Genomic DNA, 15,435 nt, shown 5'->3' on the forward strand with positions numbered 1-15,435 from the left:
CACAATCTTCTCCTCACACTTGCCGCATGCAATGAGAGGGATGTCCGGCCTCAGTCGCTTTGGAACCCGATGAGAGGCCGAGAACCCGGAAGCAGTTGCCATCTACTCTCTATACTATTTTTAATATAATATAAATTTCTTATTTTATAAACGAATAAAATTAAAAAAACTCTAAAATTCTCTATATCTCTAAACCATGAAGTGTGCTATGCATGCTAGAAATGAAAGCTGAATACTAGTTTTGAATAACTACTTTAACCTTCCTTCATCCAAATATGCAAACTTTAAAGTGATTTTGAGCTTAAATGGCTTACAAATAAAAAAATCCACCATAAAAAACCATATATATCTAGTCCACAAAATGAGATATGCTACTGATGAAACATGAGAGTATAAAGTTGGTAACCTTTAGAACCGAAGAATCGATGGAGGAATCGAAAAAATCTTGTAATTACCGGCGATGAGGAAGAAGAGAGGCCGACGATGAAGCAAGAACACTGAGCTCGAAGTGGCTCGGGCTCGGGGAGGAAGAAGGGGTATATAGGAGAGGACCTTTAGTCCCGGTTGGAGACAGGAACCAGGACTAAAGGTCCCTTTCTAGTCCCGGATGGAGCTCCAGCTGGGAGTAGACTTTTACTCTCGGTTGGAGGGACCAACCGGGAGTAAAAGTTAACCTTTAGTCCCAGTTGGTAGCTCCAACCGGGACTAAAGGTCCCCTACAGCAAAAGCCTGCCGCAGTAGCCATTGGGCAGGGACCTTTAGTCCCGGTTGGAGCTACCAACCGGGACTAAAGGTTTCTCTAGTCCCGGGCGCGAAAAATACTGGGACTAAAGCCAAATTTTGAAGTAGATCAAAAGTCGTTCCTCTACTAGTGCTTGGGGATCTACTCAACATTTCACAAGAAAAGCCTATTCATACCATGGAGATGCGTGTTGTGGCTGGAATCTTCGATCCAAAGGTCCCTTCACAACGGACCAAAACAGTGATTGAAACCAATGATTGATGCCCAAAAACAAAATAATAATCGTAGGCAATAAATGGCATTCATTCTTTTGCCACTATTACATGGCGTCCTATTTAAGACGGTGTTTTAGCCCCTAAATTTTAGACCCGTTGGACTGTTTGGATCTATGGGCAAAACTTTAGTCCTCTAATCTACAATGACTGATTTACCCTCATTTAATTATTCATGCATAGCCATGTGTGCGAGCGACCAGAGGTATGTGGCGTTCAGCGTCTGTTCCGAGGGAGTTTCACTACTACAGAAATGTTTTTGGCGGCGGGCGGATTAGCTTTCCCGCAGCGGGCAAACGAGTCCGCCAGCGCTGAAAGGTCACGGTAAATCGTGGCCTTCCCGCGGCGGGCCGCTTTGCCCGCTGCGGTTAATCGGTTTACCGCGGCGGGCACGTTAGGATGACCGCCGCGGTTAATCGTTTAAAAAAAACAAAAAAAAAACAGGATCCTGCCGGCGAGCCCATTCTCGAGCCCATCGATGAGCCCGTCCCAGCCCAATACTGGAGCCACCGCACCTCGCTGGATCCACCACCGGGGTCTCCTCCTCGCCGGATCCGCCGCAGGTTGGGGCCGTCTTGCCATGGATCCATGCTGCCGCCGTGTGGATCCACGTCGTGGGAGTAGGGAGTCGACGCGGCCGGCCTGGATCCATGCATCCACCCTGGATCCGTTGTTGTGTGGATCCACGTCGCAGGGAGTCGACGCGGCCACCTGGATCCGCCGCCGTGTGCCCGTCCCTGCGCCGCGCAGCACCTCGCCTATGAGAGAGAGAGAGATGAGGGAGGACTGAGAGGAGAGAGAGGGTGGGAGAGAGAGGGAGAGACATACCGGGCGCCCTGGATCCACCGTAGATGCCGCCGCGCGGGCCTCGCCGAGCGCGCCTCGCCGCCGCCCTGCCTCGCCTCACCTCGCCGAGCGCCGCCGTGCGCGCCTCGCCGAGTCGAGCGCGCCTCGCCGCCGCCCTGCCTCGCCTCACCGAGCGCCGCCGCGCGCGCCTTGCCGAGCCGAGCGCCGCGAGCGCACCTCGCCGCCGCCCAGCCTCGCCTCGCCGAGTGCCGCCAGGGAGAGAAGGGGAGGGGGCGCATCGCCGGGGAGAGAGGAGCGGAGGGAGGAGATCCGCCGGGAGGAGTGTAGGGCAGGGGAGAGAGATTTGTGCGGCGCGAGAGAGGAGGGGTAGGGCAGGGGGCGAGGGAGAGAAGTGTGGTGCGGCGCTGAGGACTCACAGTGAAACCCTAGGCTCTTGTATATATACGCGACCTCAGAATTGGATCGTATCTGGGCTCTGGATCGGGCAGTATTTACTGCGGCGGGCCTTATAAAATGCCCGCCACGGTAAATCGATTTACCGTGGCGGGCACCTTAAGACGTCCGCCACGGAAAATAGGGTATTTTCCGTGGCGGACATCTTAAGACGCCCGCCACGGTAAATCTGTTTACCGTGGCGGACAAACACGTCCGCCTCGGTAAATAAAAAAGGCCCGCCTCAGTAAATCATGGGCATTAATCGCAGCGGGCAAAAATTGTGCCCGCCACGGAGGCTATTTTGGTGACGCTGCGCAAATTTGTTTTTGTAGTAGTGTTTAGCCCCGTTTAGGACCTCTTTGAGAGCAAAAGATTTTAACCCAGTTTTTAGCCATTTGCTCACTTTTAGCCCCCTTGTTTGGATCCCCATGACAAAAAAGGCTAAAAGTGTAGGACTAAAGTTTTGCCATGGAATCCAAACAGGGCTAAACGAAATAGGGGCACGTAGGCAAACTACATAGTAATAATTTTAACACCTCACAAGGCATATTTGGGGGCAGGTGTGTCATTAGCCCACCTGACGCCAATCACCACTGTCATAATCGGGTATGCCCCAAGCACAGTACCGCTGGATGCGGGATCACTCAGCATGGCCGAGGGTAGACAGACTGACCGGGCTGCTCTTGTCCACCTTGGCGACATGGACAGACACCCTTGCCATGCAACAGCAGTCGCCAAGTACCTTCGTTGTGGAACAGCCTACAAGAGCAACACCAAACATAACCTTCGAAGGTGTCACAAAGGGTGGTGTGCCAAGTCAACGATAGGGGCTGGCGTCCCGGAGGTGCCAGCTTGGACAGGACGAAGCAGGGTCGAGATGTGACCGGAGGAAAGTCTGGTGGACCATAGCCGCCCCCGCCTTCGGCCGTCTGAGTTGTAGGGTTGGGGATGTTTATCTTCTGTTTCTTATCGTCACATGGCTTGCGGATTGAGATGGCCTGGCCAAAATATAAAAACTGAGTGAGAGAGAGTTGGTGGAAGAAAGTGGAAGGAAATTTCTCATGTGTAATAATCAATCTACATAGAGCGAATGCTTTCGAGTTGAGAAGATGGCTGAAATGGTCGCTTATTACACACCATAGCAAAATTATTTATGTGGCATATTTGATTACAATAGTAGGTAGCTATTTATTATTGAGAGACTAGTTTATAAAGCTAGTGACATGAATCTATATATGCATGGAGGGTGGCTATTTTCTTCATCCACCAAAACTTATAAAGGGATGTAACATTTTTTGAAACAGTGTAACGAAACATATCACTGAGATCGGCCAAAAAACGGGCTCCCTTTCACAAATTCAAAAGCATTCTTTAAATTAATCTTCTCGAGAACTGAAGCCGTCGTGTGGACTGTCAGCGACAGCGTGCCTTGGAGTGGTTCTCGCGAATCTATAGGAGAATTATATATTTAACTAATGGGATGCGTTGTTGTTTGCCCCACTTTAACCTGAGAACTGAATCACCTATCCTCTCTCATACCACCGCACAAGCTAGCTAGCATTTCACTCAGCCAGTAGTCGCGAGTCAAGATGGCTGAAATGATCTCGAGTGCCGCCACGGGTGTGTTGGGCATCGTCATCGACAAGCTGGCCGCCATGCTCACCGACAAGTACAACCTCGCCAGAGACGTCAAGCAAGGGATCCGGTCCCTGCAAGACGAGCTGCGCACCATGGAAGCCATGCTGCTGAGGCTCGAAGACAAGGACGATGACCAGATCGATCCACTCGCCAAAGACTGGAGGAGCAAGGTGCGTGAGCTGTCCTACGATATTGAGGATTGCATCGACCGTTTTGTGCTCAATCACAGCTATGGAGATGGAGGATCCACGGCCAACTTTGTGCACAAGGCCATTCAAATGGTGAAAACGTTGTTCAAGGACAGAGGAATAGCAGAGGAGATCCGACGACTCAAGAGGCCCGTGAGCGAGCAGAGCGAACGGGGGAAACGCTACTACGACATCAATCAGTGTCTCCTCGCCTCTTCATCTCAGCCAGTGCTCTTGGATCCTCGAGCACCTTCACTCTTTCAGGAGGCCACTTGACAGGGGAAGACCACTCTCGCCATGGAGGTGTACAACAAAATCACTGAAGCTGCTTTTCATAGCCGGGCTTTTGTGTCTGTATCACAAACTCCAGATATGAAGAAACTTCTTAGAGATATATTGTCTCAAATAAGCAAGAGCCATTTTGACCAGTCACAGATGTTAGAGACAGTTGAGCAGCTCATCCGCAAAGTGAAAGAATGCTTAAAGGACAAGAGGTAATCAATATTATTTCTTTTTCTAATAGTTAACAAGTTCATCTAGCTAGAATAATGTCGTGCAATATTTGTTCATCAAATGAGCTCACCTAATTATGAGGCCATTTATGAAATTTTCTGGGAATTTAAAAAAAAATGATTCATTTTTTCTTGGCCTAATGAACTTGACAGCATAAAATTACCTCAGATACTTCAATGGCTCAGCATATCTATCAAATGTCATCAGTAAAGATGTTGCAACAATGAACAAACTCAAGTCAACTGTGCATCATTTTGGTAAAAATTTTACTTTACACCATCTAATCCATACTCAGTAAAATTACTTCTTGGAAAATATGACCAGAATTCTAAATATCCATAAATATCTCATTTTGGAACTCAGCTTTTGAACTGAATGCGTCATGTCTTTTGAGTGGGTCTCTAGGTGTTCTAATGCGGCACTTACCATTTTGGAGGTTGTAACATATTTTTTCAATAATGGTAGTTTACAGACTGTATTTCTCATGTGTAATAATTACTGATAAAAAAGTGTGCCACTACGATCCATCTTACATTTCTCCGACATCTTTAACTTCACTGGAATACGCTTCAATTCATGGTTTGCCTTACATAATTAATAACGTGATTCCACAACCAATGTATGCAGGTACTTCATCTTGATTGATGATATCTGGAGTGTATCTGCATGGGAGCTTGTACGATCTGCCTTACCTGTCAATGACAATGGAAGCAGAATTATTACTACAACACGCATTGAAGCAGTAGCCAAATCTTGTTGTACTGGTATTGCTGCACAAATGTATCAAGCAAAGCCCCTTATTTATGAGGACTCCCAAAGATTATTCTTTAAGAGGCTATTTTTGTCCGATGATGATTGCCACCCAGATTTGAGGAAAGTATCCGATGATATTTTAAAGAAATGTTGCGGCTTACCACTAGCCATAATCAGTATAGCTGGTTTATTAGCAAACAGAAGCAAAGCAGTGGAAGTCTGGGTCAATGTATTGAGGTCTATTGTTGCTGCAGTTGACAAAGATTCTCCCATTGATAAGATGAAAAGAATTCTGCTGCTGAGTTATGTTGACCTTCCTCACCATCTAAAGAGTTGTTTGCTATATCTGAGTGTGTTTCCAGAGGATTCTTTAATTGATTGCCAACAGTTGATATTGTTATGGGTAGTCGAAGGACTGATTCCTGGACTAGACAGGGAAAGTATGGAGCAGCTAGGGAGAAGTTACTTGAATGAGCTCATCAATAGAAGTTTGGTGCGGCCAACCAAGGTTGGGGGACATGGCGCAACAGTGAAACAGTGCAGAGTTCATGATGTCATACTTGAGTTCATTGTATCAAAGACCGTGGAGGACAACTTTGTTACTATATGGAATGGTAATGTTTTTTCTAAAAATTATTCTTCGAACAAGATTCGCCGTCTATCCATCCAAAAAGACATTTCTTCCCAGGCAGAAGAGATTGCCAAGATGATAAAAAATGGAGGTCAGATCCGATCCATCAATATCTTTGGCTCAAATTTAGTTCTGGTTAATAAGCATGCCACAGAGTTCTTAAACAGCCAAGTCTTGCGAGTGCTGAATATACAAGGTGTGGTTGGTGAATGCCCTCTTGGACATGTCAAAAGTTTAGGTCAGTTGAAGTACTTGAGGATACACTGTTATGCTTTGGTCGGCAAGTTTCCACGAGATATAGAAAAGCTGCAACATCTGGAGACACATGATTTGAGATGGCAATATCGACAATGTCTTGAAAATCTACCAAGCCTGTTCGATTGGTCGTGTTTGGCATATAAGCCATGGCTTATTAGCCAATGAACAGTATTTTTTTCTCACACCAAATCAGTCAATAGTACTTTTATCTATGGCTTATCTGCCAAACAAGCCAAAATGAACAAGATAGACAGCAAATATTCGGCCAGCAAGCAGCTTCCACAAGATATAGAAAAGCTGCAACATCTGGAGACACTAGATGTGAGATGGCAATGTCTTGAAAAGCTACCAGCAAGTATTATCCGGTTGCAGAAGCTAGTGCGTCTTCATGTCGATCGGTTGGTGCGCCTACCTGATGGAATCAGAAATCTGCAGGCATTGGAAGAGCTATCAAGGATTGATTTGGGTATTCAATCTGTAAAGTTTATCCAAGGACTCGGTAATCTGACCAATCTGAGAATACTTGAAATTGATTGGCCGTACTTTACTGAATTTCGTGATACGGAGGGCCACAAGAAAGCATGTATCTCATTGCTCTCCAAGCTGTTCACGCGTCTGCGAGAACTGCGCGTGTGGGGGAGTGATGCTGATGCCACACGTCCATTCATGTCTTCGTGTGTCCCTACTTCACCACCACTTCGAAAGCTTATTCTTAATACACGTGACTTAAATTGCATGGGCCCTCAAATCAGCTCACTAGTCAACCTGACCCGCCTCCGCATTTTTATCCGTGGTGAAGCAAGCAAGGAAGGAATAAATATCCTAGCAAGTTTACCCATGCTGCTCTCTCTTACTGTTGGCTTATCCAATGACAAAGATGGAGATTCAGGCATCGTCTACCCAAGGAACGCAATCAACCCACAAGGATTTCAGCGTTTGCTCAAGTTTCATTTCCGCTGTAATTGGTGTGACGCGGCATTGGAGTTTGAGCCGGGAGCCATGCCAAAGCTCGAAAGGCTCAAACTGCACCTGATGGCACGGTGCCAGTTCAAGTGGGAAGGTGGCCTCGTCCTTGGGTTGCAGAACCTGGCAGGGCTCAAACATCTGGCTATAAATATTAACTGTGACGCTGCTGTTGCTGACGAGGTGGAGGCTTTGGAGAATGACATCAGGGACGCAGCAGGCATCCATCCCAATAGTCCCATGCTCCAGGTAAGAAGACTTGATCAAGATATATTTGGTTCCATGGCTCAGGGGTGCAGCAGGCGTCCATCTGACCATCCCATCCCATACTAGAAGCCCGATGACCAACTGAATGCTATTTCGGGTTGTTATCCACTTATCCTCATGCACTGCACGGCACCTCTGATTGTACTTATCTCAGTTCGTCAGGGGTACTGTGTCTTTTAGTTCTGATAATGCTTAGACGTTTGCAAGGATTTATCTTGTGTTTACTTGGTTTCGTTTTAGAAAAGTCTGTTTTTTTCTTTTATGTGTTGAGATTATTCTTCGCATGGGTCATTATTGCATTTCTTTCTCATGGTAGCTCACTAGTTGCTTTAAACTAATAAAGCAAAATGCATCAGTGACCCTCAATTTGTCCCGCCTTGTATATGGTCTCTTAATATATATAGAAAAACTTGCAAACAATGGCTTTGACCTTGATATGTGGGCCTTAAAGATATCTAGTCCAGATTGTTAGAAATAATCTGTTGCTCCCTTTGTACCCGCGCAGTAGGGGATGGCGCAAAAGTCAGCTCTGCTGTCGCATCTAGTCACTGTAGCAGCATGGCAATAGGACATGTTTGTGTACTTGAATTAGATATGAGTAGTTGGGGGTTGGAGTACTTGCCAACCACCCTTGTACCTAGCAAGCTATGCAGCTCAGATAAGGATACACGGATACACTATTTTTGAAAAAGCAATGACATGGGGATACGCCTGGTATACTTTAATAATATATTTAGTAACTAAATAACAAACCGATTGTAAGTTTCATGATATCTAGGGTTCAACTTAAATAGCAGAACAAACTAATGCAGCGATTTAATTTTAAAAGGTGAAATAAGGAGCAGAGACCTTACGAGAAAATTCAATTATGACTCAATTTTCTTCTCCAGCCTCTGCAATTTTGTTTTGAAGTTGTTGAAGAACTGCTTCTGTCACATTGGGGCACACATTGATTCCACGTTATGAATAGGAAGCAAATGTTGATTTAATTGTACAGTAGGATACGAGGTTGACCACACAGTATTTGCATCTGAAGTGCGCGATTCTTCCAACACTAGTGGTGGCCTTGTTTTTTTTTCCTCTTATCTAAGTACAACTGTAGTATCTGTTCGGATACAGACACACACCACCACACACACGCACACCTCACACACACACGGTATACAAACAGACCTACAGCTATACCTAGACAACGAACGCAGCTGAGAGATACTCGAAGATCAGCAGACTCTGAGCGTGGCGGGCACGTCACTTGATCATTGTGGCATATCTGCGAGAGAGACACTGGAGAAAATGGGGAAAAACCCCGGTGGGAATCATGCGCCGAGCAGCGCTTGAACGCACGACCGACGGCTTCCGCAGCTGGAAGACCGACCGACCGCTCCCGTGATGGCGATGGGATGGATGATACAGAGAAAATCAAGGAGCCAAATCAGAGTATTAGAATGGAGCAGAAGATTCCCGATAGGCGCGTGAGAGAGGGATGTCCCGATGTACTAGCTCATGGCAGTGCGCCTGTGACTGCCGATTGCGGCGAGGGGATCGAAGGTCACACGGAACGAGCGGGCCTGGAGGTTTGTTTGACGTATTGGGCCGTATCCCATGCCGCCCAACCGTATCCGATACAAGTATCCGAGCCAATACGTATCTGATTTTTGAGACACGCCTAGGATACATATCCAAGATGTATCCGTATCCGATACATATCAGATACGCGATACGCTACCCTCTAGAAGTATCTGCCCATCATAGCTGGCAAGGTACAGCTAGAGTTGTACATATACTCATGCATAGCTGTGGCAGAACCGTCTAATCTAATGCCTCTCAGGAGCAAGGTTTTCATTTTCAGAAATTAAAATTTATCGGGGGTCACAGATAAAGAGGATAAACAGGATATATCGAAAATATCGGATCAAATTCAAATAAAATTTAATTTGAATTTAAGTAAATTTAAATAAATTTAAATAAAATTTATACGAAAAAGATAGATATTTTCTTATCGGCACCTACGGATAAAAATAATATATCGAAAATATCAGGAGATTTCGGTCAAAAAAGGAAACCATGCTCAGGAGTACTTGTCTTCTATTAGACACTAAGTACTCATAGGAGGACACTAAATTATGCAGTTCCGTTGAGCACACCCCAAGGGAGAACCTAAAAATCCATATTTTTCCATCAGGATCACAAATGAGATAATAAAGCCTACAACATTCTTAAGCCATTTCTTACATCACTTTTAATACAACATCAGTTATGAACAATCTGATTTAACAGCAGAATATAAACATGTGATCAGAGTTACAGCGGAAATAAATATCTATTCATGGCATGACGAAGCATTGATATATAAGCTATGACAACAGATTATAAAATTTCTATTTATAAAAACCTTTGGTGAGAGTTATAAATAAAAACTAGGATCGCAGCGTAAAGGAATCCCCTCTGAGCCACTAGAAGGAATCCATACACAAGAGTCAGCTCTAGCATTCGCCTGTCACCTGCAACAGGGGGAAATGAAACCCTGAGTACTTAATTGTACCCCGCAAGACTTACTTGTCAGGAGAAAAGAAAAGACTCTAAGGAATATGCAAGGCTATCTGGCTTGTGGATTTATTGCATCTGTAGGAGTTATTACTAAGCGTGCATCCTTATATTCAATTTTATTAGCAGTCATCATTAGTTCATTAATTATCCATTCTAGGTAAGCACATGTGCTACCTTCAAGCAAATGGTAAGCATTCAGAACCATTTTACCATATTTCATATTTCAGTTCTTACTACGATGCTAGACTGTAGATAAGTTGTACCGGATCACACGGCGATTCGCGGACCAATGTATCCCAGCTGGGTACTCTGAAACACACGCCCCGTTTGTACCCCAGACACAAGCAAGACCAACCCACTATCCTCCTATTACGGGGTCCAGGTCCCCATCTAAACTTGGACTTCAAGCCCCCACTCCTGAGTCCCGAACTTATTGTGGTGCTTAGACCTCCACCATCCCTGCCTCCAATCAGTCGGTCCGGAAAGAGCTAGAACCCATGACAAGAGAGCAATGACCCTTTCCGCGCCCATACACAAGTATGTGTTCAGGATAATAAGTCTGTGATCTGACTACCATCCACTGCAATGGCTGGTCCCTAACCGACATAGGCGGAACAAGTGCATCCCAAGCCTCGCTCCAATGTCAAACCAAGTTTAGATCCAAAGCACCATTCCACCCGGTCTCCAATTATCATTCATATATAATTTCCAGGTGATAATAATATAATAGCAATAATAACATCTTTCCTATCTCTCGTGAGTGACTGACAATCACTCGACTTCTACCGGAGTCCTGTAGCATAGCAATCTATACGATCCTATCATACTAGTAAGACTCATAGGATAAAGATATATATATATGCAAGTAGGTTTCATTCAAGTCCTTAAAACTTAATGCACAAGTATAAATTAAAGTGCAGAATAATAGGGGTTATGCACCCGGGCTTGCCTGGGTAACATATAACCAAAAGTTAGTATTCCATCTTGGCGACATGATCTCCAAAAGTACCATCTCACCAGCAACTCCCGATGACTCCGCGATCCATCGATGTCCCTATTATGGTATGCAATGCCATGCAGAGATGATACAACAGTTAATTAACAAGGCAACAACAACTCTTAAAATAGAGTACATACTACGAACTAACAAGCTAGCTCTAATAACTAACGTACTAATCTACGTATCAACATCGTCGAGAAAGGTGTCATTTCCCAATAAGTATTTTAGTTATACAATTCCAAGGTGTTTCTTTATTTTATTTATTTGATTTACTATATATTCAAACTAGGGCTCATTTGCTATCTTAGCAATTTAATTACTCTGCAGCTATAAAAAATTGCAGAGAACACCTGATAACACTTGTAACCTACTGTAAAATTTTCAGAGCTAACACTATCACCGATTTATCATAGAAATTCCTACAAGTTTATGTCTTAACAATATTAAGCATGTTAAAATAATTAGAGCAACCCTAAAAACATATAGAACCTATGCGAACGAAATACACTATCAGATAGATCATGATTTTAGAAACTTAACAAAATTGGTTTGGCATTTTTGTGATTTTTCTACACTTTTTGGTGGATTTATGAACTTTCTGCAAATAAGAAAAGGAAAAAGGGTTGCACAGGGCTCGGCCCACTAAGCACACGCGGCAGCGGCCCATGGGGTGCGCGTGGTAGCAGCCCACAGCCGTTTGTGGCCCACGCGGCCAGGGCCCCAGAATACACCCAGATTGCTCTCTCCATCGAGACGATGCTGGACCTGTCAACCCTGACGATTGAGGATCTGACATGGCGTCTGCGGGCGGTGGATGACCGCATAGGGGTGACTGCAACATCGGTCGGTGGCAAGCTGCTGATGACCGAGGAGGAGTTGACTACTTGGATGTGGGAGAAGTGGTCCGAGGAAGCGTCCTCCAGCCGCGGCGACGATGGCAAGCGCCATGGCAAGGCCCCGCAGTAGAGGAAGAAGGACGGCGAGCCCCTAGGCAGGGACACTTGCTGCCGGTGTGGGTAGACTGGCCACTGGGCCAAGGAGTGCCCGAATCAAAAGAAGGAGAAGAAGACTAAGGATCACCTGACTCAGGTGGACGACGACTAGCCAACTCTCCTGATGGCGATGTTCTGTGCACTGCATGATGTCGAGGCAGATGAGAAAGTAGAGGTGGTGGCGGCTATGGAGTAGGGGATTGCATCTCGGGCCATCGACCTCGATGAGCCGCGCGCCCAAGTCTATCTCGGACGAGTGGGCAGCGAGGTGGAGCAGAGGTGGTACCTGGACTCCAGCGCCAGCAACCATATGACCGGCTCCAAGGCGGCTTTCTCCGAGCTCGACGGCGGCGTGACAGGGTCGGTGCGGTTCGATGACTTCTCGAAGGTGGAGATTCGAGGCCATGGCACCATCATCTTCTAGTGTCAGAACAGCGAGCACCGTGTGCTGACGGATGTGTACTACATCCCACAGCTGTGCTCGAGCATCGTCAGCATCAGATAGCTGGACGAGCACGGGTGCGAGGTGCAGATTGACAGCGGGATCTTAAAGATCGACGATCGAGAGCGACGTCTTCTTGCCAAGGTAAAACGCTCCCATAATCGATTGTAAGTGCTTGATTTGAAGGTGGAGCAGCCGGCGTGCCTGGCGGCATGGCACACTGAGGAGCCATGGCTGTGACATGCCCGGTTTGGACATCTCAGCTTCGACGCGCTCGGTCTGGCTGGGAAGCAGAGGCGGTTGTTGTTTCCAAAGGCGGCCATGTATCGCGTGACGGATGCTGTCGAGCTCGTCCACGGTGCCTCTATTGGCCAATCACGCCGGCCACACATGGCGGGCGGCGGTATTTCCTTCTGCTCATGAATGATTGTAGTCGCTACATGTGGCTGCAACTCTCTGGATGTTGGTCCAAAGCGTTTTGGTGTTCTCGGGAACTCTTTGGAGAGCTCTAGACCCTGGTCGTCATTGGTTCGGACCGAGCACTGTGCAAGTCCAGACGATACGTCCGGAGCAGGCCTAAGCGCGCGCGAAATAGCCATTGCGTTCCAATGGCTAGTTTCAAATAGCTAGCGACACGTGGCGTGATCTGGTGGTCCAGAGCCAAGGTTGATGGTCCGGATCCCCGGTCTGGCTCCTCGGTCCGAAGCCCTCGTGGCTAGTTTTCCAAGCAACGACTCTTTTATCCCTTAGGGGGTAAAAAGGAGCCCTTGGCCGGCTTTGGCCAGCTGCTGAGCACCCTTGGGCCTTTGTGGCTTTGTGTAGGTGTGCTTGGGAGCCCTCTAACTCACTTGTGCTTGCAAGAGTGTGATCCGATTGCGAGTGAGTGATTGTAGTGCGTTGCATTAAGAGATTGCAAGTGTTGGCACTAGGTGATTGCGTTGCAAGCCAATGGTGCTTGTTACTCTTGGAGGTTGCCACCTCATAGACGGCTTGGTGGCTGTGATCTCCGTCGAAGCACGCAAGAAGCTTGTGCATGGCTCCAGAGAAGAGCTTTGTGAGGGGTATTGTGCTCGCCCCGCGGGGATCATGAAAAGAAACTCTAGTTGAGCGAGACATGAAGAGCGTCAAGTGGTCTGGCCGGGTCAAGTGCTAGAGCTTGTGGTAAGCACTCCACGTGGGAGTGTGTGACTTGCGGGTCACCACTAGCAAGAGGACCGACAGCAACCTTGAGCTTGTCTCAATGGGGATTAAGTGGTTAGCAAACCACCGAACCTCAGGGAAAAATCGATCATGTCAACTTGTCTACATCTTCCCGTTGGTTTGCAATATCCATACACAAGCTTGAATTTATTCATTCATATATTGCGCCTGTGTAGTTGCTCTTGTGTAGCTAGCTTGCTTGTGTAGCATAGTTGTAGCTCCCTTGCATAACTAGTTGGCTTGTGTAGCCTTGCTAGTTACATTGCTTAGTTTGTGTAGCTAAGTAATTTGAGCTCTCTAGTTTGGCTTGTGTAGCCTTGCTATTGAGCATTGCTAGTGAGATTAGGCTTTGTGCGCTTTGCATCACTAGTTTGTGTAGGAGCTCCCCGGTTTGCTTGAAGTACTAGTTGCATAGGTTTGTGTGACCTTGCAAGCTAGAATTGTTTAGGTGAGCTCTAGCTAGCCCGGCACCTTAGTTGCTTAATTAGGATCTTTGTAAGGTGCTTGTGAACTTAGATAGAGGGGTGTAGTCTTGGCTAGACCGATAGTTTTAATTCCGCATTTGTTTCGGTTAGCCGGCGCGATTAGTTTTTAGAAAGGACTATTCATCCCCCCTCTAGTCTGCCATCTCGACCCTACAGCACGGCACATAGCTCGTTTTCAATTGGTTGATTTTATATGTGCCAAAGTCCAAATTATACATAACTAACCCCAAATATCACCCAAGTGGTGTTAACTTTCAAAAGTGGTATTTTAACCTTAAAAGTCAATGTGCAAGTCTCCTACAAGTATTCCAAACTTGTATGCACACTTTTAGGGGGAGGTTACTCTACAAGTTGGAAGCTTTGAGACTAACACCTTCTTCAAGTTTATCTTGTGTGTAGTAGTCTCATTGCAAGGAAAATAGAGTCCCCGTAGATAATCATCATGCTTTCAATTGCCTTCATTTGGTATCCATCCAATTGGATCTCTACATGTGGTATTTCTAAATCGATATCATTATGTTGATTTTCAATTTGGTATCTTTATATGCTTTCTCCATGCATTATATAGATTAAACTCCCTTGTGCATTCATTTGCCAGTTATGCACATACTTTGCCGTCCGCCATATGTATGCATACACTTAGGGGAGTTTAGTCTATATAATGTGAGAGTCAAGTTTTGTGATCAATTCCATGCCATATATAAAGGATCACAAAATTTGACCCTCCCTTGTGCTACTAATGTCTTCCTTTTCGATGTTTGATTCCAAAGGTGGAGAAGTTGTAGGACCAAAAGCAAGCCCAACCCATAATAATACCAAAATCCACAAATTCAAAATTTTTGGAAGATTTCAAATGGTACCAAGATACAAGTGGTAACATTCAATTGGTGTCAAGCCACAAGTGGCTTTGGTTATGAGATGTTGAGAAGATCAAAGGGGGAGAACCCTAAATGGGAATGTTCCGAGAAAGGGAGGAAAGTGGATTATGGAGTTAGGGGGAGGCTTAAGTCCACAATACCACAAGGGGACATTGGCAAGGGCAAGATAAGTTATAAAAGTTCCTTTCATTTGGTATCTTTTGGCATCATATAAACTTGCCTTTGCATTGCATCCTAGCAAGTAGATAGGTTTTTCATTTAGTATTCATTATTATTTGCTTGCTTTGGTCGTGTTGTCATCAAGCACAAAAAAGGGGAAGATTGTAAGAAAAATGGACCCTTGGCCCATTATTTTGGATTTTGGTGTTTGATGATCAACATGACCAAGTTGGACTAATATGTTTGCAAGTGTTTATTTTGTAGT

At 45.8% G+C, this 15,435-nt stretch overlaps 2 protein-coding genes across 2 annotated transcripts; both read left to right on the plus strand.

The window, feature by feature from the left end:
* The first annotated feature begins 3,845 nt into the window (after positions 1–3,845).
* On the plus strand, positions 3,846–4,358 carry LOC136479730 (disease resistance protein PIK6-NP-like). Its single transcript, XM_066477499.1, has one exon. The coding sequence runs from the start codon at positions 3,846–3,848 to the stop codon at positions 4,356–4,358; it is 513 nt and encodes a 170-aa protein (XP_066333596.1).
* A 21-nt stretch (positions 4,359–4,379) lies between these two features.
* LOC136479731 (disease resistance protein RGA5-like) lies at positions 4,380–11,980 on the plus strand. Its single transcript, XM_066477500.1, has 4 exons — positions 4,380–4,576; positions 5,223–5,962; positions 6,470–7,449; positions 11,624–11,980. The coding sequence occupies exons 1-4, from the start codon at positions 4,380–4,382 to the stop codon at positions 11,978–11,980; spliced, it is 2,274 nt and encodes a 757-aa protein (XP_066333597.1).
* Positions 11,981–15,435: the final 3,455 nt, after the last annotated feature.

The sequence above is a fragment of the Miscanthus floridulus genome, chromosome 9 (assembly GCF_019320115.1).
Source record: "Miscanthus floridulus cultivar M001 chromosome 9, ASM1932011v1, whole genome shotgun sequence".
Lineage (NCBI taxonomy): Eukaryota > Viridiplantae > Streptophyta > Magnoliopsida > Poales > Poaceae > Miscanthus > Miscanthus floridulus.

Coding starts and splice junctions, on each gene's coding strand:
- LOC136479730 (XM_066477499.1), top strand. CDS start 3,846: ATGGCTGAAATGATCTCGAGTGCCGCCACGGGTGTGTTGGGCATCGTC.
- LOC136479731 (XM_066477500.1), top strand. CDS start 4,380: ATGGAGGTGTACAACAAAATCACTGAAGCTGCTTTTCATAGCCGGGCT. Junction 4,577..5,222: donor GAATGCTTAAAGGACAAGAG/GTAATCAATATT, acceptor CAATGTATGCAG/GTACTTCATCTTGATTGATG. Junction 5,963..6,469: donor CTTTGTTACTATATGGAATG/GTAATGTTTTTT, acceptor CTGCCAAACAAG/CCAAAATGAACAAGATAGAC.